Source organism: Drechmeria coniospora, chromosome 01 (assembly GCF_001625195.1).
Source record: "Drechmeria coniospora strain ARSEF 6962 chromosome 01, whole genome shotgun sequence".
NCBI lineage: Eukaryota > Fungi > Ascomycota > Sordariomycetes > Hypocreales > Ophiocordycipitaceae > Drechmeria > Drechmeria coniospora.
Window position 1 is genome coordinate 8,063,814 of NC_054389.1, and position 23,573 is coordinate 8,087,386.

At 59.0% G+C, this 23,573-nt stretch overlaps 8 protein-coding genes across 8 annotated transcripts; 5 read left to right on the forward strand and 3 right to left on the reverse strand.

Moving 5' to 3' along the window:
* Window positions 1–1,586: 1,586 nt before the first annotated feature.
* Window positions 1,587–3,092, forward strand: DCS_02116 (uncharacterized protein; the record flags this gene model as incomplete). The annotated part of the gene is made up of 1 exon (XM_040799445.1): window positions 1,587–3,092. One exon carries the CDS (start codon window positions 1,587–1,589, stop codon window positions 3,090–3,092), a length of 1,506 nt encoding a protein of 501 aa, XP_040660328.1.
* A 262-nt stretch (window positions 3,093–3,354) lies between these two features.
* DCS_02117 (uncharacterized protein) lies at window positions 3,355–4,314 on the reverse strand (the record flags this gene model as incomplete). The annotated part of the gene is made up of 1 exon (XM_040799446.1): window positions 3,355–4,314. The coding sequence occupies one exon, from the start codon at window positions 4,312–4,314 to the stop codon at window positions 3,355–3,357; it is 960 nt and encodes a 319-aa protein (XP_040660329.1).
* Window positions 4,315–6,601: 2,287 nt separating this feature from the next.
* Window positions 6,602–8,942, reverse strand: DCS_02118 (uncharacterized protein; the record flags this gene model as incomplete). Its single annotated transcript, XM_040799447.1, has 5 exons — window positions 6,602–7,635; window positions 7,693–8,300; window positions 8,361–8,545; window positions 8,619–8,842; window positions 8,915–8,942. 5 exons carry the CDS (start codon window positions 8,940–8,942, stop codon window positions 6,602–6,604), a joined length of 2,079 nt encoding a protein of 692 aa, XP_040660330.1.
* A 3,748-nt stretch (window positions 8,943–12,690) lies between these two features.
* DCS_02119 (IFRD domain-containing protein) lies at window positions 12,691–14,091 on the forward strand (the record flags this gene model as incomplete). Its single annotated transcript, XM_040799448.1, has 1 exon — window positions 12,691–14,091. One exon carries the CDS (start codon window positions 12,691–12,693, stop codon window positions 14,089–14,091), a length of 1,401 nt encoding a protein of 466 aa, XP_040660331.1.
* Window positions 14,092–15,274: 1,183 nt separating this feature from the next.
* DCS_02120 (transthyretin domain protein) lies at window positions 15,275–15,724 on the forward strand (the record flags this gene model as incomplete). Its single annotated transcript, XM_040799449.1, has 1 exon — window positions 15,275–15,724. The coding sequence occupies one exon, from the start codon at window positions 15,275–15,277 to the stop codon at window positions 15,722–15,724; it is 450 nt and encodes a 149-aa protein (XP_040660332.1).
* A 353-nt stretch (window positions 15,725–16,077) lies between these two features.
* DCS_02121 (uncharacterized protein) lies at window positions 16,078–16,804 on the reverse strand (the record flags this gene model as incomplete). Its single annotated transcript, XM_040799450.1, has 2 exons — window positions 16,078–16,469; window positions 16,528–16,804. The coding sequence occupies 2 exons, from the start codon at window positions 16,802–16,804 to the stop codon at window positions 16,078–16,080; spliced, it is 669 nt and encodes a 222-aa protein (XP_040660333.1).
* Window positions 16,805–18,170: 1,366 nt separating this feature from the next.
* Window positions 18,171–19,743, forward strand: DCS_02122 (uncharacterized protein; the record flags this gene model as incomplete). The annotated part of the gene is made up of 4 exons (XM_040799451.1): window positions 18,171–18,361; window positions 18,412–18,567; window positions 18,763–19,581; window positions 19,674–19,743. The coding sequence occupies 4 exons, from the start codon at window positions 18,171–18,173 to the stop codon at window positions 19,741–19,743; spliced, it is 1,236 nt and encodes a 411-aa protein (XP_040660334.1).
* Window positions 19,744–21,441: 1,698 nt separating this feature from the next.
* On the forward strand, window positions 21,442–23,051 carry DCS_02123 (uncharacterized protein; the record flags this gene model as incomplete). Its single annotated transcript, XM_040799452.1, has 4 exons — window positions 21,442–21,541; window positions 21,647–21,780; window positions 21,851–22,631; window positions 22,711–23,051. The coding sequence occupies 4 exons, from the start codon at window positions 21,442–21,444 to the stop codon at window positions 23,049–23,051; spliced, it is 1,356 nt and encodes a 451-aa protein (XP_040660335.1).
* Window positions 23,052–23,573: the final 522 nt, after the last annotated feature.

The window sequence follows — 23,573 nt, forward strand, 5'->3', positions numbered from 1 at the left end:
GTGATCACTCGTCCAGGCACTGTGCTTGATACATAGCATGCTGCCGTAGAGAAGTCTGGAGACGAGGGCTTGGGTGGCTGTACAATGCCTCGTGTATCTGTGACCTTAGCATCACAATTCAATAGCGTTCTGGCTAATGATGCCCACTTCTTCACATCCATTGAGACGGCGTCGACGTCTTGGCTGCCTGTTACTTGATCATATCTGTCTATGACACTGCTCAGTTTCATGATACATGCTCCTATCAAGTGATGAGCCGTCGAAAGCTTCATTGTGCCACAGTAGTAGGTACATTTGTCGCCTACAGTGTCATGTCCGCCAAGATAGCTACTCTCTCTACTTATCCCGCCTCCAGACCCATTTCGCGCTATGGACAGCAGAACCTTGCATATCTGGTCATGGCGCTGTTCATCTAAATTCATCTTTTCCCGAGTAAGCGCCGTGAGTTCGTCGACGGCCGACCTCAGGTCTGAAAGGATTGTTACAGGTGTCTCTATTCCTAGATGCCACTCCAGAAAGGCATGAAAATTACTGGGCGTCGGTGGACGTGGCCCCAGTAGCAGCGTTCGCACCTTGCAATGGTTGCTGGGTTTGGTGGCTTCTTCGGAGGCGTTGGCAGCAGGCGCCGTCGACGGATGCCCTGGGGAACGCTCGCCGAGACGCTGTCAGGACGGACTGCGGCATTCCTGCTCGAAAAAAACTCCGTACATAGTGTACTTGTATCTGATTACATGCTTGCCCACAATTGCCTTCACTGGCAGATTCGTGAACCTGCAGATGCAGTTTGAAATCGGGGGCTGGGGCGTCTGGACGGCAGCAAAAAAACATTAGCATCTTCTTAATGTGCTTCCAGAGAACGACGACATTGGAGGATCCCGAGAATGCCAACAGGGCAATAATGGCCTGGGCCATCTAGGACCAGTCTGTTATTGTGTTGCATCGTGACGTTGGCGTACAACGCACATGTGTACTGGTAAGATATTCAGGAACCTGGCTACCCTATAGAGGGATACTTGACTGTATGATGGACCAATTTTCCCGTTGACAATAATCCTTACTCCGTACGCCGTCTTTACATCATTGATCTTACCCACTTCTGCAGGAGGATTGATGCCCAATCTCATCATCATCGGTTGACAGCGGCACGACACGGCACGCTCAACAGTCGTCCAAGGCCTCCTACGCACCTCGTTATTTATCGTTTCTTGAAGTGCCATCGGATTTGTTGCGACTTGTCCTTGCTATCCGTACTTGTAGTATTCGTGAGCATGTTTGTCCCTGTGACTGGAGAGGACGCAAGGTTGATTGCCAGTGTGGTAATACTGTACTGTAGTCACAAGTACTACTGTACATACAGTATTAAAGTACACAATAAGTATATTGTACAGTACGGTGAGTAATTGTACAGTACAGTGAGCATACTGTACAGCAAGTACAAGTACAAGTACAAGTACCATCCTTGTGGTCAAAGTACCTGCAAGTACATGCTTGTACAGTAATACTTGCTTGCCATGTGCATCCTAGCCTCTACAGTAGGCCCCAACACCTGCTAGGGGGGCGGGAGACCCAGTTCGTCGAGGGGAAAAATGCTGCCTCGAATGGCGGTCTGCGGAAAACTTGATTCCAACAAAGTCAAACGGCACGTCGCTCCACCAAACTGCGAGCTTGAGACGTCCATCCAACGGCAAGAGTGCAACAGGCTTGGACAAACACCGGATCCTGGCTCGCTCGAGGTGTCCCTGCTCCATCCTGCACGCACGACCCCAGGCAAACGGCGCAGCCAACGTGCCCTACAGCACAGCTCGTCGGATTCGCGAGCGAGCCGGTCGAGCGAGCCCAACATGATGTCGTCCACCGGGGCACAGCGTGTGCCCGCCTGGAAACGATTGGGCCTTCAGCTCAAGCCGGCTGCGGACGGACCCGAGACGGGAACTGGCCGCACCCCGGCGGTTGGGCATCGAGGCAGCACCCAGCACGACAGCCATTCGAGCAAAAGGAAACTCGAGGCCCCGCCGGCCGCGGCCGAATCGGCGGCGAGCAATAAAAAGGCTCGACGGGAGTCCCATACGACCAACGGGACAAAGGCGCAGCAGCTCCAGAAAAAGGTCAAGTCCGTCACCTTTGGCGACACTCCGACAAAGGCCTCCGCCGGCGAAGGCCCGAAACAAAAGAAGCAGGCCAAGAAGAACAAAGGACCGGCGAAAAAGCAGAAGCCGGCGGCGCCCGCCGACTTTGGACCGGCGCTCGAGTACTTGAGGCAGTGGAAGTCGTCGCGGAGCAGCTGGAAATTCAACAAGAACCACCAGTCGACGCTGATCAACCACGTCTTCGACGCCGACGGCATCCCCGCCGCCGACGTGGCCACGTTTTATGAGTACATCCGGGACCTGAAGGGCTTCGTCCGAACGAGGCTGCAGGAGACGGCCATGGACGTGCGGACCGCCGACACCACCCGCCAGGGTTCTGCCTTTCCCGCCGGCACGACGGATCTCGAGGCCAAGCAGATGGGTTACGAGAAGCTCCTCGGCGACCTGCTGCTGACCCAACAGCCGGGGCAAAAGAGAAAGGGCTTCAACGAGGCCGAGTACATTGCCGCTTCGAAGGATGCCGACGTGCTCATCCGACGCTTGGTCAAGCGCATGCGCGCCGAGATGATCATCGACGAGCTGTCCGACGCCGAGCAGACGGACGGCAGCGAGATGACGCAATCGTCCCGGACCATGACCAACAGCGACACCAACACGACGACGGCCGACGGGCCGGACAAGCGACTGAGGCTCAACGACGGCTCCGGCAAGCGGCGCCGGAAGCTCCGCGTCAACCTGGACGACAGCAGCAGCTCCGAATCGGAATCGGATAGCGACTCGGACACCAGCAGCGCCGGCTCGTCGGACGATTCCGCCTCCGACTCGTCCGAGTCCGAGTCCGAGTCCGAGTCCGACGACGCGTCCGACGACGGAGAAGAAGCGGATCCGACGTCCGTCGGGGCTGACGAGTCGTCGAGCAGCGAGTCGTCGTCCTCGTCCGAGGAGGAAGACGAGTCGGACTCGGACGGCTCAGATGACAGCGACGACGAATCGGCTAGCCGTTGATGCGGAGCGATGGACGGAGCCGGAGGGCGATTGTGCAATGTACCACTTCACGGCTGCGCTACGGTTCGGATCGGAGATACCCCTGGACGATGTATACAGTAGTTGTGCACCCTCGCGGGGCAATGGTGTCTGCTTGGTGTGCTCGCGCAGGCAACGCGTACGTGGAGAGGAGAGCCGCAGAGGGCAGGTCGTGCCGTGTCTGTCAGGCTGGGATGCCAATGCAGCTTGCGAGTTTCCCGTTCCTTCTCGACTCGACGGTGGCCTACGAGTACAGCTTCGTGAACCCTTGCTCCGGCGGCTGCAGCCAGTTCCTCTCGTCGTACTCGGTGCCCTGCCACTCGATGATGTGGAAGGTGTAGATGATCCTCCCCCGCTGGCTCGTGTTCCTCTCGCTCTTGTGCAGCAGGTTGCCGTGAATGAGGACCAGATCCCCCGCCTTGACCTCGGCAGGCACGTAGGCGGCATCGCCGTCGTCGAGTCCGTCGGGTCTCACGCCGGCCGCGCCGTCGGCGCCGAGAGGAAATTGAGGCCCGTCGTTGGGGACCATCTCGGTGCCTGCGCCGCCAGGCTTGCGCACGAGGCGCGTCTGCACGGGCGCCCAGGCGTGCGAGCCGGGCAGGAAGCTCAGGCAGCCGTTCTCGAGCGTCGCGTCCTCGAGCGCGTACCAGAAGCCGACGGCCGAAGGCGGCGTCGTGTACAAAAAGGTCGAATCCTGATGCGGGGGCACGGCTCCTCCGATCTCGGGCTGCTTGCAGATGACCATGCTCTGCAGGCAGCGTGGATCGAGGTAGCCCAAGCTCCGGGCGACCGCCGCCGGACTCACACGTCCCCGGCCGCCGCCGCCGCCGCCGCCGCCGCCGCCGCCGTCTCGGAGAAGGGCCTGGAAGGGCGTGCTGAGGGCGTGCAGGCCATGGCCGATTTTGTTGACTGCCTGCTCCTTTGCTTTCGTGAGCTTTCCCTCGGTGTCAAAGGCGTCCTCCTCGAAGAAGAAGCGGATCTTGTCTCCCGAGGTGAGGAAATAGTCGTCACCGACGTGCTCGCCTTGGCCGTTGCCGCCGGTGGAGAAGCGGGTGAGGGGATGGTCGTCGAGGGAAAAGGTCGAGAGCAAGCGGCTTGTTTCGTCGAGCAGGGACGAGACGGTCGTCGAGTCGAGGGCCGAGGAGATGACGAGGTAACCGTCCTGGCGAAACTTGGTCACCTGTTCGGGCGTGAGGCCGGCCATGGGGACGATGGGGTCGTGCGGGCAGAGGGTCCGCCGACGACTCGCTGAATGTTGACGCTTCCGCTCGGTGCTCGGTGCAGTATCACGACGGTGTATTGGTGGGATCTCTGCCGAGATCAAGTCATGCCCTGGCCCTCAGTGACGGACTGTCCCGCCAAATGGACGAGCTGGCTCGCGGAAAGCACCGACAATGGCGGAGCGTGTCCACTCTGAGCGTCCCGCAGCGTCACCGCCCACAGGCTCACCGCACGCACTGTGCTCTGTGCCCGATTCAGTGACGAGCACCGGAGAATATTGCCCGCAGAATATCCAGTAGGCGCAAGCATACTTTTCTACATGTATACGTGCGCGTTGATGGAAATGTTCTTTATTTGCAGGCAGTAGCATAATCACCATGGCAGCATCCTTGAATTCCTTGTAGATTGCCTGTAGTATCAATCAATGCTGTATCGTAGTGGCGTACTGTGTCATGTGCACTGTACCGGACTTGAACGGGGTTAACGGAGTAATTACGAGCATAATCCTTGATGCTCATCGATGGCATATCCGCTTCGTGATTCCCCTTGGACGGGCCTCGCTTCCTCCGCACGAGAACGGTCTTGTTTCGGGTTTCAAGGCCAAACAGGAGCTTATGGATGCATCCAAGAGAGTGAGAAAAGTCGCTTGCTGGTCGAGGATGGCCGAGAGGTTGGTTGCTGAGCGGCAAGGCCTGGCACTGGGACCTGGAAAACGATTGAATGATAAGCATGGAATCTACTGGCTTTGAGAAGTTGCAAACGCGCTCGTTATTGTTGCATTATCCATCCAACTTGACTGAATCTTTCGAGCTTCCTTTTTCTTTCCTTGTCAATAGAAAGCCCACCGGATGACTCACCCAAGAGTATCGTAACAGAAGAAAGTGCACAGTGCAAAGTTGAGAACGTCCCACGCACCCCTTATCATCTTATCGCCTGCGCCTGTATGCTGTTTGCCTTGACATACCCCCCGCTATCCGTGCTATTATTACGCAGTGAATACACCCCAGGATCCTCGCATCATCGTAACGCATATACTTGAAAGTACAAGCAAAGAGATACAAGTGGCTTCGAGTTCAACCGCGTTTTACGGTACAAAGATCGCCGCTTTCATCGCAGACCTGAAGATGTTCCATTACTCCCTCGCTCCGCCATTTTCGTGCTTTTTTGCCGCTTCGGAAAAGGCCCCTTTCGCTGTATTGAATGCTTTTCTTTCCGCCGCTTCCACGAGCCTGCGCGCTCGAGTAAGCTCGTCGGCCGCCTCGAACTCTACCATTGGAAGGCCATCTTCCACCGTAAGGATACCGCCGGACTCAAGGACCTTATTCTTCGAGGCCTGGCGGCTCGAATCAGGCTGCTTCTGGGGCGGCTTCGTATACTGATGTCGTTGAATGAATCGTGCGGTCCAGTTCTTTCCGACAGTAACAGCTGGGCCTGATGAAGGATCCAATAACCGCCCTTGAAGTATGCGAATGGATTGGCAGCATCCGTAATATGCTCCGATCGCACCGCAACGTTGGCAGAGTCAAGCCTATCGATTTGTCGACATGATTCCTTCTCTTCTGGCAGCGTTAGCTCGGTGTTGTGGCCTTGTCTACTGCTTTTCATGCCATGGCGATACCCCTGTCCCTACCTCAACAGGCTGAGGCCACGCTAGTCAAGGGGAATAGTCAATCGGACTCGGTGCCATGTATCAATCCAGTCGCGTTCAAACGCCATTCGGCCGACGAGAAACTCACAGGTTGATGCGCTCTAGACAGCGCATCCCGGGAGCCACGGCGAAATGGGTGGTGCCCTTGGCATTTCCGCGACGCTCTCGAGTCTCGAGAACAGGCTTGGGCAGGAATGTATTCGCCAATCATACCATGAACGACTCTCAGCAGATCTCGCAAGGAAAGCACAACAGCTCCATTATTATTCTTCAACTTGGCCGGGAGCGCGTTTCGAACCAACGAGAGCGTCCGAAACAGCAGCGCAGGCCACGACGGTCTTGGAGGCTCCCAGTACCTACAGACCCCAAGCTACGCAGCTGCCCTGCTCCCGCCACGCCCGTACCGCCAATGCAAACCCCTAAAACTCCATCCGGTCTTCCGCTTCCATAGGATATATCCTTCTACGCCAAAGCCTTTGCCAACCCTTGGTATGATGCGGAACGTCGGGACAAACAGAGGAGTCGGCGTGTTGGTCATGGCCAGGGAGGCATTCCGATCGACGCAGTACCATGCAAGCAAGCTTCATTACGAGATTGAGGTGAACGAGCAACGGCCATTGGTTCATAGCGCCGGCGCCGTGGCAATCAGCGCCGACATGACCGCCACGCCCCCCAGGGCCACGTACCCGATTACCTCGGCAGCTTTCCGGATACGCTTCATGGGGCGGTCAAACTCCGACGGCGAGGAGTCGTGATGGTGGAAATTCGCCCGTCGACGAGGCTCAAACTTGAGTGCCTCGGTGTCCTCCGAGCGGGTAGCAACAGGCTCGGTGCCCAAGTCGGCACCTCTAGGCTCCTCGTCGGGCAAAGCCGTCGATATCTTGGCCGCCTTCCGCTTGTTCGTCGCCTGCTCATCCGATTCTGCCTGGATTGGGGGGCACGTATCGAGCAGCTCGCATATGGCCATACGAGTCCGTTTGGAAACCGAATGGTCGTCTTGCCCTTCGTCGCCCCGCCCCTTGCTCGGCGTGGGCTCGTACGCCGACGTGCTGTCGACGATGCCATCGTCGCGACCGGTTCGGTCCAGCGGCAACTTTGGGCCGTGACTCGACAAAATATGCATGCCGGCTTCGGAAGCGAAAATGCTGCGCAGAGGGGCGCATCCACGTCCTTTGCCGACATCCACCGGCGGCGGAGGGGATGGTGGGAATGCCTGCGGTGGGTACTCGTAGGCTGGCTCACGAGCAGCCTTGCTTGTTTCCGCGTTCGTCATTTCGGCCGTCGACGAGGAGGCTGCCAGCTGCGTTGCATACTCAGGCACCCCCACCGCTATGGGTGGCAGCTGCAGCGCGTGTGCTTCGGCAGGGGACTCGCATGCAATCAAAGGAAGCTTCTTCGAGCGGCATGCGACGGGGCAGACGGGAGCCATGGTGGAACTGGTGGTTTCGGTGGGCTGGAAGGGAGCCTGCCACATGAACTGGGCGAAGCCCGTCGACGAAACCACGCCGTCCTCTTCCTCGGCCGCAGCCTTCTCGTGGGGTGTGGCAGACGGCGCCGACGTAGGGTCGGCGGTGACCGTGGCCGATGCACCCGTCAGACCTTCGCACCAGCAAACCGGGCTGCTGCAGGTGCAGGTGACCGCTGGGTCGGGCTCGCCTGGCATCCGATGTGAGGACATGGCAAAAGGCCAATGACACTCCACGGCAGACGTACCTGTGCGGAAGGTGAATGCGTCGTCAGACTCGGAGTCGTCATCCTCATCGTCAAAATAGTCGTCGTAGTCGTCATCAAAGTCGGAGAGCAACTCCATTTCGGACACGTCCTCGACGACGGCCGCACTCGCGTCGAGATCCGACGTCGCGTCTTCGGCAGCCGACGACTTGACAGAGTGGCCGTCGTCACTCTGCACGGCGTGGCCATCATCGGACCCAACGTCGCTCTGAACGGATTCGTCGTCCAAAATGTCCTCGGTTCGCTGATCGTCCGCCATGCTAGTTTCGTCCGGGGCCGCCGCGGTGTCATGTTGGTCGGACTTTTTCTGCATCACGGCTGGGGACGGCGGCGGCACCGATTCGGCGACACGAACAGGTTCAGGTCCCGGAGTCTTCGGGGCCGTGGCGTGCTCGCCGGCATGCTCCTTCTCCGACGTCAAGTCAATCGTGGTGACTTTGGTGGCGCCAAGCGGCTGCAAAGGATGCAGCTCGTTCTCGAGGAGAATGCCAGTGCTGCTCTCGATGCTCCGATCCTCATCGCTCGCATAATCGTCGTCGGCGTCACTATCGTCGGGAACGCGGAAGACAGCAGGCTTCCCCTCAGGTCTCCTGGGCCAAGTTAGCACCATCAGCGAGGGGCATGGTACGTAGAGGGCGGGGGTTGGTTACACTTCGGTTCCGTGTCGTAGAGCCACCTTGATGATGCAGGGTGGAAACCTCTGTGCGCTTCTGTCGACGGTGACGCCAAACTGCAGCAGGTCGCCGTGATCCAGTCTCTGTCGTTGCTTCGGCACGAGCGGTTTGCCGTTGCGAAAAGTGCCATGTAGGGATCCGATGTCGGTGATGAAGACGCCCTGTGACTGTCGTCAGCAAGTGGGGGCCATGATGGATGGTGGAGGAGTAGGTCGAGTATTTGCTAGGAGAGACGGGCAAGAAACGTGCCTTGACGTCGGCATCAAACGCCAGCTCTGCATGATTGCGAGACATGACGGCCGAGTCTATCCAAGCGTTATCCTCGGCCTCGTCCAGCATCGAGTTCCTCTTGCTCGTCCGTCCGATTTGGGCCGTCGGGCTGTCCTTGGAAAGAAGAAGACATCTCGTTTTGAAGCCGACATTGCCAGCCACGTCGGACAACCTCAAAACGACTTGGACTGCACAGGGTCAGTCAGAAGGCGGCAGGGCAAGAGGCCGACGGCGAGCCGGGGGGGATGGGACGATGATACCCTCGTCGGAGTACTTGGGAGCGGCCATCTTCCCTACGGGCCGAAAATCGGCCTGGAATGACAGGCAGTTTCGGAAGCAGTCGTCGTGAAAGGTAGATTCTCGCCGTTGCGGACTCCCGGCGTGGGTGAAGCTGGCAGCAGAGCGTCCGAGGCGAGACTGGACGGGCTATCGGCGTATCGCTTGGCTCGGGGGATGACAGGGGAGGCGAGGTCGATCTTGCGAGGCCGCTGACGGGCGAGGTGAATGCCTCTGGGGCAGGCAACAGCGTGGCGGAGGAGAGGAGAAGCTACGAGAAGACGAGAGTGCAGAGCAAAGGGAGATGTTGAAGGTGTCAAGTGAAAGGGGCAGCGAAGGAGAGGAGAGGGGAAGGTGCAGCACCTGCGCTTGGATGGCGAGGTGGTGGGGCGAGGTGGACGTGTGCCACCGCATCAGGCAAACGACCATGAGCTACGCACAGAACCTACTGCTAGTAGGTGCGAGCACAGCACGGCAGTGCTCGAGACGAGGCTCGGGTGGTGACTAATTCCTCCGCCGACAAACCTGTCACGACGAAAGCACCCGCCGCCGACCGCCGTGCCTCGATCTCTCCCACAGGCCGTTCACACGACGATTCTCCGTACGAAGCACACGGATCATTCCTGAAGCTCGTGCGGCGTGAGCAGGCCGTCCACGCACCGTCCATGGAATGCCCATGGGCGTTTGACCTCAACGGCCCTCGACTCGACGACCCGTCCAAGGCGCGCACGTCATTTGCAAGACAGGGGTGCGTATCGAAGCTCCAGTCGCCACGGCCGATGACGGATACCCACACCCCCGAGGGAGGGCCATGTCACTCGACATGGACAAGGCCACCACCATGCCCTTTTCAAGGCACCGGGCAGCAGACTAGCCGTTGCTGCCGGGCAGTACGGAGTACGGAGTACTGATGGTCGACATACCTAGGTGTCCGTCGTCGAGGTTCGAGTAGAGGGATCACCAAAGAATGCTTGCCGTCCTTGGCGGGCGGCGACCTCGGATCGTTCAACACGGTTAGGCGTTGCCGGCAAGGACGGATTACTCGGACGGCGTGCAGCATGCGTCGAAACAAGGACAGGCCTCGACGTCTGGCCTCTGCCATTCGGGGATTCTCGTTTCCTCGCAACGAGCCTTTGTCGACGACGGGAAAGCCGAGGGATGCCCGCCGCCATGGAAGCAAACACGGCAGCCGCCCACTGGCCTCCCCGGTCCGGCCACGGCGGTGTACTCGTCTTGTGCTGATTTCGTACCCGGCCACGAACCAGTGCTGCCCCATGCGGAGATGCAAGCACGGCAAAGCTACCTGTCAGCTCGAACGGGCGCATTTTCTTGCCCAGGGAGAACGGCACGACGACGACCGGACCGGCGCATGAAAGCCCTCGACGGAGTGCCATGCTGGTCGGCTGACCCGCTGACGAACTACTGCTACTAGCACCGGCGGGTAGACAGCATGCCAAGCCAGCCAGCCAGTGACATGGCTGATCGATCACACACACGGCCAACAGACCAGCTCACCAACTCGGCAGCTCAGCACATCACCCGTCACCGCATGACCCGGGCGGCCGCTCGCCACCGTCACACCTTCCCCCCCACTTTGTGATGAAGGATGGCACTGGTGTTGACGATCCCTTGCACGGGGGACCGCAGGCATGCACCGCAGACTTGATTCACCGGAAGGGGCACGAATCAGCCAGCACGTTGATTTACTCCGGTCCGAATCCGAAGGAAAGTGACGGCGTCGAGGGTCGGAGAGGAACCAGTCAGTGGCGAACAACGCAAGAAGGATGCCGCGTTGGGCGCGTAAAGTGGCTGCCTGGGACGCCAGCGAGCCGTGACGTAAGTACTGTAGCGCTTGGTCGTGCGTGTGCTGCTGTGTTTGTGGCAACCTACAATACCAAGGTACTAGGTACTAAGGTAATAGCTGCAGCCTGGTACTCCGTACTGTACAGTCGCTTGACAAAAGTGACGATTCAGTCTTGGTAGCGCTACTCCTACAAATTGAATCGACATTTTTGCCACCCCACTGGACGTGCATGCCAGCGCTGGACACGTTTACTTGTGCTCCGTACTCTGTACATTCAGCCGTACTTAAGCCGCACTGTACCAGTACAGTACTACAGTACTTTAGGTAATATTACTGTAGGCACTGGACACTTCAGCACAGCAGAGCACTGCAAGCCGCTTGCACTAGTCCGTATACGTAAGTGTCTTATACCTGGATCCTTGGGGAGTGACGGATCCCGTCAATGCAACCATTCTCTGTGCCAAGCTACGACGTTTGGTCGTGGCTTCTTAAAGGGCCTGAGACAGATATGGGTGCCGAAGAATTGCTTCGATTTCTAGTTCGCTTCTGGTTGTTTTTGCCATGTTTGAATATTCGTACTGTGCAAACACGTACCCGCTCGCACCCGTGTGCAGTACGGTCAGTACCTACTGCAGGTAGCAGGTTGTTTCGCACATGTACATGTACTTAGTACTAGGCACTCAGTTACTGTACTTGTACTCATTTACTAAAAGGTACTCTGCTGCACTTGTTCTCATGTACAACTAGGCACTCTACTGTGCTTGTGCTCATGTCCTACAAGTACACATGCAAGGAATATGAATCAATGTGCAGAGTACGGAGTACTTTGTCGTCGATCGACACCAAAGGGTTCAGTGTTTGGTCTTGCATGGACACCACAGGCGGGCAGCATGGTACGAACTGAGGTGTGCAGCACAAGTACGTGCAATTATGTGCTTGTAGTTGTACTTGCTGTATGCTAGCCTTGCTAGGTGCGGTACAACTTCATAAATGTACCCATACGCCGAACACATACTTGCAAGTACATGTACGTACTGTGCGTGCCGTACAGTAGACCATGTACGGCGTACTGTACGTGCACTCGCCATCTCCTCTCAACTTCGGCCTTAGTGCGTCGCTAGTCTTTTTGTCCTCTTTTGCTTGAGCTCGGAGCTAGACCACGAGCTGTCGATGCACGGCACACGCATCGCCATCCATCGCAGCTTGCGCTTGTGCATTGTCGTACGGCCAAGTACGCTTTCGTGACGCATTTATTCATTGCCATAGCTTCTCTTGCCATCGGCAGTGGGTTTGCCGGCCCGCCGAGCCCACCTCGTCGACGCCACCAGCCGACCCGTCCGATGGCCAATATGACTAGCTTGGTGTGCTATTACCGCTTGCATTACCGCTTGCATTGCCAGCCGGTACCTTTTGCTACCGGCAGTATGCGCCTCTTCATCGTGTGTTCCGAGGTACTGCCAAGTACCTGCGCACTCACTGGCACACATGCAGCTCTCACTGGTATTCGCCTCCTCCCGCAGATTCATCCCCCCCCCCCCCCTTCCACCGCCAGACTGACGTCGCCGTCTCCTTCATCATAAATTTCCGTGGTTACCGAACGCTCGCGGTCCTCGATCCCACGTCTCGTTCCCCAGCTCTCATGGACATTGCGTCGGTGCTCCATCCACACGCCTCCCTCCAGACGGTCATCGACGCACGCAGCATCAATAGTGGCCCTCGACGTAAACGACCGAGATCGAGACCCCCGCCGTGACCCCGCCGTGAGACCGCCCGCATCCGCGGCGGAAGAAATCATCTCGTGCTCGACGGCGACGTCGGCCTCGCTCGTATCCACGTCGCACTCGGATCCTCTCCGCCCGGGCGGCATTCTGCCGAAGCCGGTCCGTTCCGGCACCGCTGCGTACTTGGGGCCCGCGGCCAGCCTTCGAGTTTGGCCTCCGAGACGTCGACGGCGTCATGAACCACGCACGCGTCAAGGCCCTCAAGGGCGCGGGAAAGACGGTGTCGAGAAAGGCGCAAAAGTCGGGTCGCGCCTCGGGTGCCCTGACGCCGCAGGGGGCCTCGCCGATGCCCTCCCTCCTGACGTCGCCGGCTCGCTCGGCCGTGCCCAGCCGTGTTGCGTCGGATGCGAGCGACGACGAGGATGATGGCGATTTCGAGCTCGACGACATGACGTCGAGCATCCACTCGGCCGGCTCCGGCACCGACGCCGCCGCCGACGTGGCCGGCTCGTTCGACGTCAAGGCCCTCATCGAGGGTCTCGAGGACAAGAAGCACAACAACGCCGACGTTCGCGAGCAGTACCTCCAGACGTACATCAAGGTCATGCGCACGCGGTACGCGCCCGAAACCCACCAGTGGCTGGACCCCTCGGTCGCCACGCTGGCCGAGATATTCCTCAAGAACTCGAACCGCGGGGCCACGGCCACCGAACGGCTGCTGAGCCTGCAGTCCTACTGCCTGACCGTCGGCACCGTCGAGGACGTGGACGTCGTCGAGGCCGGCAGCCGGATCCTGAAGCAGATCCTGACGGACGAGGACGACGAAGAGTGCCGCGTCTTCGCCGTGTACGCGCTCTGCATGACCGTGCTGTACGGCGGAGGCGGCGAGGAGGCCGCCATCGACCTCATGGAGTACCTCGTCGAGATTGTCCAGACGGACGGGGACAGCATCGAGGCCCACGACAACGCGACGGTCGTGTCGGCCGCGCTCCAGGGCTGGGCCTTTGTCGCCAGCCACGTCGAGGACTACTCGGACTACGCCGACGCGGCCATGGATGCCTTTGTCGACCAGCTCGACAGCTCCGACGTCGACGTGCAGTCCAACGCGGCCCAGTGCATCGCCCTCATCTACGAGTCGTCGAGGAATCACGAGCACGAGACGGGGAAGCCGTTCCAGCTCGCCTACGACCCGCGAAGGCTCTCGGGCAGGATCGGCGAGCTCGCCAAGCTGAGCGCAAAGTCGGTGTCGAAAAAGTCCCGACGCGACCTCCGCGAGAGCCTCACGAGCGTCGTGACGTCGCTCGAACGCGCCGTCGGCCCGTACTACTCGACGGCGCTCTACATTCCGGAAAAGGACACGTTCGTGCCGCCCTCGCTCCGGACCGACGACGGCAGGGCCGAGTACGGCTACCGGTGCAAGCTCCGACTCGGCAACGTCGTCGCCACCATCGACACATGGTCGCTCTTTTCGAGGGTGAACATGCTCAAGACCTTCTTCCGAGCCGGCCTCCAGCGGCACGTTTTCGTGAACCCCGTCGTCATGGAGTGTCTCGAGGACGCCGATTGGGGAGAGTCGCACGCCACCGACGAGGCGGAGCGGAAGCAGAAGCTCTCGGCCAAGTCTCGCAAACGATGACGGAGACGTGAACCGACGGGCAGCCGCGCGGAGCCTTGGACTCGAATGGCCGTGGTGGACCCGTTCCGTTTGGCCTTGATGGCAGGTGCCGAGGTCGCTTCGGGATACATGCTTTCATCCGTCACAAGTGCAAATCCGTCTTGCAAGTACAAACAAAGTGCGTCTGCCGGCATACGCCCTATCCTTCGTAGAAATAGAGTCCCTTCCATTTTGTCGTTTGTTCTGTCGAGGGTCGTGATTCGAGAGGGCCTCGGCGCCATGCACCACGTGTACAAGTACTTGCATTTAATGCGAGCATGATGATACTGATGATGCTCTGCTAGGAATATTGTACAAGTATTGTTGCAGCCAGCAGGAGTTTGCAAAGCGACGTTGCAGATGCTTTCAGGTGTATATACATCTTCATAGACGGAGTGCTTAAGTAATAAGTTCAATCCTTCCGAGCCTTGGGCATCAAGGGGAATATGACGGCCTTGCCACGACGACCAATCAGGGCCTATCAGGGCCTATCAGGTTTTTCGCAGCGGCGCCGGTGCCTATTCCTAGCGGCAGTGTCCACCTCGGGGGGCGGGGCGCGCCGTAGAACCCTGGCACCGCTAACTGTAATGGCCGTACAAGTACTTGCTTGTCGTTGTCCCCTGTACATGTATACCATCGTACACTACAAGTACAGGACAGTGCGCGTAAGAACAGTGTGAATAATGCATCCTCGATTCCTGTACAGCTTTCAATGCACCTGATAGATGTATAGATGATGCACTGTACTGTACGGAGCACGGAGCACATGCATGTGCACTGTACACCACATGTACTGTACTTTAGTGTACCTGCACTGTGAGCACTTGCAAGTACAATTAACTAGGAGTGCACTGTACTTGTAAGCTCTCAGCACTACAAACACTTATAATTACAGCGCACCGACAGCTAATACTCGTGGTTGTACTCTGTACCTAGTGCTTATAAGTATGTATCGCGCGGCTTAGCTTCGAAGCCATGGGTGGCATCTGGTAAATATAGCGCTCCCGCCTGTCCGTCCACACGCAATCCACAGTTCGGCACCTCGGCTCGTTTCTCGCCAAGCGCCGAAAGGTGAAAACAAGTTTACGCAGTAAGCGTCGGCGAGCACCATCTCACCACCTTCACCCTCGTCCCAACCACCTTCACCCTCGTCGAGTCATCCAGCATGTCGTCCCCCGCCAAGGATCGCATCACCTGCCACGTCCTCGACACGACGGCCGGCAAGCCCGCCAAGGGCATCCGCGTGCGGCTCGAGACCAGCTCGACCGTCTCGTCGTCGTCGTCGTCGTCGTCTCCGAACCCGTCGTCGTCGTCTCCCCATCCGCCGGCTTCCTTCGAGTCCCTCACGGACGAGGACGGGCGGGTCAAGACCTGGCTGCCCTACAGCACCGCCACGTCGTCGGGCGAGGTGCCCGTCTACACCCTCGACGACGTCCTCGGCGCCATCAAGGGCCCCTCGCGATGGACCCTACGCTTCGACACCGAGGGCTACTTTGGCGAGGCCAACACCTTCTTCCCCGAGGCCACCGTCGTCTTCCGCGTCGACGAGGGTCAGCAGTACCACGTGCCGCTGCTGCTGAGCCCCTACAGCTACACCACCTACCGGGGCAGCTGAGCGGCCTCGGATGGCGTGCACGTCGACGAGAGCGACGACGAATTCTCGGGCGGGAACCGACGACATCATGTCCGAAGCGTCTGTGTTGAGAGGAGAAGAGCGAGAGGAGCGAAAAGAGCGAGAAGAGCGGCGCCATTTCCGTCCGTCTGCCGGTCCGCTGGCTTTCCCCGCTGGGGCACGATAGTAAATGACAAGGAAGCGACAGTGCGGTGCGGTGCGGTGCGGTGCAATGCAGTGTTCCATTCTTGACGGCATCTGTCCCCCGAGGCACCAAAGCACCAACATGTTACCCAAAACTCCACCGCTGAGAAAGCAAACAAGTCGTGACGTCGTGTCGTAGTTGGGCCGCGGGCCTAGCTCCTCCTGCGCAGCCTGCCAAGTAGACCCTTCCTTCGGCGGTGCTCCGACACGTCGGGCGACGTGGGTGGCGTCTCGTCGTCGTCGAACCTCTTGGACCTCGTGCTATCCCCGCCGTCCCGCGAAAGTCGCAGGCTCGAAGTCGAGGGACAGACGAGCTTCGGCAGCTGCGTCGCGGCGCCATCCTTGTCCATAAAGGTCAGGGACAGGACGCTCTGCAGAGCCTCCATCTGCGGGCTGATCATGCCGTGGTTGAGCGTCTTCCTGTTCTTGTTCAGAAAGGCCAGCCGATGGCGCTTGAGCACCCGGTCGACGGCGATGTCGTCGTGCGAGATGGTTGCGTTGGGGGACAGGTCGGCGTCGGGGTGAGGCAGCGTCGTGTGGCGGCCTGGAAGCCCATCGTCAGCGAGCGGGCCTCGGGCGGGAGGGGCAAGGCCGAGATGGACCGAAGCCGGACATGCCTTCGCCAAAGGGTTCGGGGAAGCCAGTGTCCCGCGGCTCGCGGCGTTGTCTAGACTTCTTTGGAGGCGGCATGACCTGGATCTGCGGAATGGGGTTCGTCGATGAACGCTGGACCGACACGCCGGCGTCGTCGTCGGCACCGTTGCGGTTGGCCACTCCGTGATCGGCTTCCACCCTGTGCGCGGGCGACATGGTTGACGCCGTGGCTGACGTCGTGGCTGCCGTCGTGGTTGACGTCGTGGTTGACATCGTGGTTGACATCGTGGTTGACATGGTAGAGCGGTGTAGATGCGAGGCGATGGTGCGGATGGGAGACGGTTCGATGCCTTGCGCCGCAGGTCAGCTCGGCCTTGACCGTCACGAATCGAACGAAGTTCGAGGTCGATGGACGACGGCGGCGGCAGGGAAGCGGGAGAAAGGATGACGAGCCGATGACGGGAACAAAGGCCATGAATGAAAGCGGCGGCGGGGGGGAGGAAAGGGCAGACGTGGACGGTCGATGAATCAAGCGAGATGAAGCGTCTCAAAAAGGGAAGCGGACAATGGCGCTGGCGCCCTGGCAGGAGACAAGGGCCGGCCGATGAAAGGTGTGGAGATTGCCGGCAGCGGCGGAGACGAAGCAAGCGAGATGAGCGACGTCGTCGTCGTCGACAAAGTCACGGCGACAACGACGAGGGGAGCAGGAGGGAAGGAGACGGAGCAGCGGTCAGAGGAGCGAAGCGACGACAGAGGACGGTGACGAAAACGGTGAGGAGACGAAGAGTACATGTAGCAAGGAAAGAGTACACAAGAAAGAGCACAAGTACTCGGTCCAGGTGGTCAAGGTAGTGGTAGTCGGGAGAGGCCAAAAATACGAAGCGTGCAGTGACGGTGACATGGGGTCGGCGGTACGCATGGCATGCAAGGACATGTCCAGACAGACACACCTGGACAGCCGTGAGCCGTGAGCCGAAGCTCGCGGCCAAAAGGTCCAAGGTGGTCAACTGTTGGCCACGACGACGTCGTGACGGCTCGGATTTCGTCCGTCCGTTCGCATCATCGCCAGTAGCGACCGATGGACCGATGGAGAAGGACTCGGGCAGAAGCAGCCACTGGGCCGAGAAGGGCAGGCAGGCGACCACTAGGCGACACCGATGGTGTTGGGGGTGACTCGACGGGGGAGGCGTGCGTGCGTGTCGCTTCTCTGCAGTGCCGCAGGCGCTCCGTGCAGCGCCGCTTGATGGGGGAAAATGGCGCAGATCAGGGAGTCCATTTGCCGCTCGACTTTGCGCTGTCCCGTGCGGCCCTGTTCGGACCGGCTGGGTGACCGACCCTGGCGTCAGAGCTGCGCCTCGTTGGTTGTCGTGGACTCGGGGTGAGATGCTCGTCGCTGACGAAACATTGATGCAGTAATTAATCCCATACCCCGTACGCCGTACCTAGTACGAGTAGGTGTGCTGTAGGTGTACTGTAGGTGTGGTGTACTGTAGGTGTAGGTGTACTGTAGGTGTTGGTGTGCTGTAGGTGTGGGTGTGCTGTAGGTTTGGGTGTGCTGTAGGAGTGGTTGAACGTATCTGGGTGCCTGGGGAAATGGCAGCACAGGGCACCGATCCCTGGCAATAGTGGCCACGGTACTCCGTCCGTAGCAATGGTGGCCACGGTTATTCCGTTCAAGGAAGACGGAGCAGGTGAACAGAGTGCAGCAGGAGACGAGAACGTCTCCCACGTTTGCCCGTCGGCCATTTTCGATCAAGGAAAGTTCTTGGCGTTTCTTGCTCACCTTGGCTGGACCGGGTCCTTTGAGGTCCTCGTCATGGGCCAGCACGAGTCCAGTATGGGGTGCGAATCGACAGGCTCCGAAGAGGGTTCCGACTGAGGTCTCGCTGCAGTGTCTGGCGCCAGGGTGGAGAGGACGCCAAACCCATGGACCTTTTTCTTCACTTTTCGGTCAGACAGAGCGAGGGCCGTCGCGTCGACGCCAGCGTTTTTGTCGGGGACCAGCACGGGCCGCAGAACGGACCAGGACTCGTTTCCGTAAAGAACAAGTAGTCGTCTTCGTAGCCGTAATGTGCCCGAGCGTGTCAGAACTCGTACTCGGTGGAGTCGGGGACCTTTTGTGTCTACAGTACTTCTTTTGTCTCGACACCTGGCTGCACCTCGCAAAGGTTGAACAAAAGCACCATCGATGCAAGGGAAGGGGGTCGCCGGGCGGTACGTACGGAGAACTCGTTCTTTCGCAGCAGCGTCCGCTGCTTCTCGGCACCAGGGGGCGACGACAGCAGGCAGGCGACCACAAGTGATGCCTTATTCTCCCTCTTTCGTCGACATTGTTTGCTCGGCCGAACAGAAGGGCCCGGCGACGCGACCGTCATCGAGAGCACCGCCGTCGTGGGACCCAACCGACCAACTGCCCCAACAGATTCGCCTCGCCTCGTGCGGTGGTGCGGTGCGGCGGCAGCATACGTAGCATGTCTCGCCTGGTGTCCTGCGCTAGGCGGTTGCTGGCAAAGGCAAAGGATGACGGCCCATGTCGGCATCGTCGTGCCCTCCCCCCGGCTCCTGAGCACCCCGGCTCCCCACCGCCCCCCCCTCCACTCCATCGTCGATGGGTGGGAGGAGAGCTGGGGGCGAGCGGCCTTGCCAGGCGTGCGAGCGTTCGGCAGGAGACCCTGGTCAGTCGTGCATTACCACGGGGTTGGTCCGTTCTTCGGCCTGCAGCCACTGCCGCCCACCATCGCCGATGGGGAGCATGGTGCCGTGCAGTGGACGCGCGCGCGAAGTCTGCGAGCCAGCATGACTGGCTGCGGGCCGGCCGAGGGCGGTGACGAGAAAGAAGCAAAGGACCGTCGCGGTTCCGCCGTGGTGCAACGAGCAACTGGCCAGCCAGCAAAGGGCACGTTCCGACGCGTGCACCGCCGTGCTCACACCTACTTACAGCGCAGCACCGTGCGCACAGTGCAGTGCTCCGTACGGAGTAATACAGGCGCCGAAAATCCGACAACACGAAAGCTCAGCCTGACCGTCGCCAGCCGCGCCGCCTACCAACGCGTCTGCTCAACGTACTGTAATTGCAACTACAGCCACTTGTACAGTGCAATTACCTACATGTCCAGTGCAATTAACTATGCAATTAACTACAGTACATGTCCAGTGCAATTACCAACATGCACAGTGCAATTATATACATGCACAGTGCAATTACCTTCATGTATAGTGCTTAGGTGCCTACTTGGGTGCACGCACGCCCACTCCTCTCCGTATTGGGCCATTCATGTACGAAATGGAACACGGCAAAACCTGGTCATCGGGTGCCACCCTGCGGCACGAATGTTGTCCACTTGCAGGCTGCCAGGTGTATCCAAGCTGTACTTGATACGTGATGAGCCTGCCGAGTGGTTCGGTTCGAGGCAGCACGCGGACGCACTCCCAAATCCAGCACTCACCCGCACCTAGTTGCACGCCCTCTGTGCGGAAGGCGTACGGAGGAATGGATCTCTGCCAACGCCGTGCACTGCGCACAGGTGGGTGTGCCCCGTAAAATGTCCTACGCCGCCAGTTCGGGACGTGCATGTTCTGCAGGATGACGCGTACTTGTATTACTCTGCACTCCGTGCTTTCGTCGAGCGTGATCGAACGTTGGGACAGTTCCGCGAGCCAGTTGGCTACGTCGTGCGGAACATCGTTTGTGGGCGCCCGACGTCGGGTCGGTTCGGCAGAAAGATGACAGCAAAGTTGAGCTTCTTATCCGGCAGCCGAACAAGAAGCAGAGCTCGGGTCGGTTCGGCAGAAATATGGCAGCAAAGTTGAGCATCTGATGCGGCAGCTGAACAAGAAGCAGGGCTCGGGTCGGTCGACAGTCGACCAGAGCACGGCCAAGGCGACGTGCTCGGACAGGATGGACGACGCCGTAGGATGAGATTGATGCCGACTAGGACGGGTGCCGAATGATCGGAATGGAGGGTGCGACGACGGTTCGAGAAGCATGTAATTGCGTTGGAGCCCTTCTGGAGAGCTTCTTGATCAAGTTTCTCGTTGCGTGCATGCCAATGTACCGCGCCGTACCCTCCCCACGCTTGTGTGCCGTACTCTGCACATGCAACTCCGCTGTCCATGTGTGCCGAGTGCGGAGTATAGAGTATTAATACTTGCGCACAAGTTCATGATCTGAATACTAACTCAACACTCCAAGCACACCTAATCAGGTATTACCGTATGTACATTCATAGCAAACGGGGTATTTCAAGTAAGGGGTAATTACGGTACAGTACCGAGGAATACCCAGGAGTACAGAGGAATAATATTAAGATTACCTGTAAACGTAGGGAGTAGGACGGGTACGGAGTAATTACACGGTACAAGTACAGACGAACATAGGGGATGATATTACTAATATTACCTGTAAATGTACTGAGCATGGCGAGTACGGAGTAATTGCAGTACAAGTACAGAGGAGTACTCCGTACAGAGGAATAATATTGATGTTGTAAATGTACAGAGTGTGCCGGGTACAGAGGAGTCAAGTACAGTTCAAGTACATACAGCAGAATATAATTACGATTCCTTGTACTCCGTACTCCGTACATGCGTCATGTTCACAAGTATTCAACTCTTATTACCATGTACTCCCAATTACGCCGCAACACTGGGAGAATGCTTACTAACCCGTACATCTTCAACGACAGTCTGCACAGCCACAGCCAGCCACGCTCCTCCACCGTTGCCATCACTAGCCACCGCGCACGTCGCCCGCCAAGGAACAACCAACCCCATCGAACAATGACTGAACCCCTTGGGTTGTCGACATAAGCAAGTCCCGCCTCCAACTTCCTGCTTCCTCCGCTCTCCACCTCTCCACCTCGCAACCACGTCGCCAGCCTGGACATCCCGCGACGTCGCCCGCCTTGTCCATTTGGCCCGTCATGTCCGACTCTCCTCGCGGTGTCGGTCATACCGACTCGATAGACTCCCACGACTCGGCCCCGAAGCAGCCGGAGAAGAAGAAGAGTCGTCGGCCGGCGAGTACGTCTGTCCTCGCCACCCCTGGCCCCTCGCGTCCGCATGCGTCGCCGCCGTCGCTTCCCGACCGGCCTCGGCGGAGGAGACAATCTGACTGATGGATGCTAGATACCGCCTTTCGCCAGCAGCGGCTCAAGGCATGGCAGCCCATCCTGACGCCCAAGACCGTGCTGCCCTTGTTCTTCACCATCGGCGTCATCTTCGCTCCCATCGGCGGCTTGCTGCTGTACGCGAGCGCCCAGGTACGTCGACCCGAAGCACAGGTGGCCGCGTGCCGGGGGCTGCGGCCCCTCCCTGACGCGCTTCCTCCAGGTGCAAGAAATCTCCCTCGACTACACTAGCTGCGTGACGACGGCGCCCAACCTGGCGACCGAGCAGTTCGCGAGCATGCCGAGCGGCAACGTCAATACGCAGTTCAAGGGCCCCAACAAGAGCATCGATGCCCAGTGGGGCGTCATGAAAGGCCTCAACGTCACGCTGCCCTCGGGCGTCAACGTCACCACCGACCGCTGCATCTTGCGATTCAACATCCCCGAGAACATGGGCCCGCCCGTGCTCTTCTACTACCACCTCACCAACTTTTACCAAAACCATCGTCGGTACGTCGACTCGTTTGACCAGCAGCAGCTCAAGGGGGACGTCCGAACCTACGACGACATCCACAGCTCCAAGTGCACCCCGCTCTACGGCGAGTGGAAAGATGGCGAGCAGCTGCCGTACTACCCGTGCGGTCTCATCGCCAACTCCATGTTCAACGACACCTATTCGAGCCCCGTGCTCCTGAACCCGCCCGGTGCCAAGGGCAACGAGACGCGGCCCTACAACATGACGACGGACGGAATTGCCTGGGCTAGCGACAAGGAGCTGTACGGTCCGACCAAGTACAACCTCTCGCGGATCCTGCCCCCGCCCAACTGGGCGAAGCGCTATCCCGAAAACTACACCACCGACAACCCGCCGCCGAACCTGCAGGAGTGGGAGGCTTTCCAGGTCTGGATGAGAACGGCCGGCCTGCCGGCCTTTAGCAAGCTGTACCAGCGAAACGACACGGCCGCCATGACAAATGGTCGCTACGAAATCGTCATCGATGACCGTACGTGGCCACCTGACCTCGGCGCCGTCGATGACCGGTGCTGACCATTTTGCTCTCGCTGACCTTTTTGCTCTCGCAGACTTTCCCACGCTCGAGTACAAGGGAACAAAGTCGATCCTCATCACCACCCGCACCGTCATGGGCGGCCGCAATAATTTCCTCGGCATTGCTTACATTGCCGTCGGCGGCGTGTGCATTCTTCTCGGCGCCCTGTTCACCGCCACGCATCTCATCAAACCGAGGTCAGCTCTCCACGTTTCCTTGACCCCCCCCCCCCTTCCAGCGTCCCACTCACCAACTGTTTCGCGCAGAAAACTGGGCGATCACACCTACCTCTCGTGGAATAATGTTCCGGCGTCGAAAGCAGGCCCGAGCACCGCCAGAGCGACCGGTCGTGAAGTTCGTCCCGGCGACGCCTAGATGGCTCCCGAGCCTGCTCAGGCCATTCCCCTGGTCAGCATCGGCAGTGGCGGCGGAGTCGACACCGCAGCTCCCTGCCTCGCATCTTCGCTTTCCCCTCCGGCCGCCCACGTATTTCGACGCGTCGAGGGTCGACTCAGGCGGTCGAACCAGGGTGGCGATGCCATCGCCGATGTTGGCGGCCCATGAGTAGGCATGCCTTGTGCCCTCGGTGCTGGGATTCGTTCCTAATTTACACGAGCTCGAGCCATTTGTCGTGTGACCGCGAGTCAGAGAGGGGGCTTTGGTCCGCCGTGGGCATGTTGGTGTCCCGGTGAAAGAACGACACGGGCGAGGAAGGGAAGGGAAGGCAGATGTGGTTGGGGTTCCCTGCACCAAACGGCGGATGAGGCGTGCGTTTCTTGCCAAATATTTTCAGGAACCTGGCGTTTTGGGGTCTGGATGGTTTATTGATCAAGTTTCCAAGCAAAAGAACAGAACCCCTCTGTTCTATGAGTACGTCTAGTTATCACGATGAGCCGA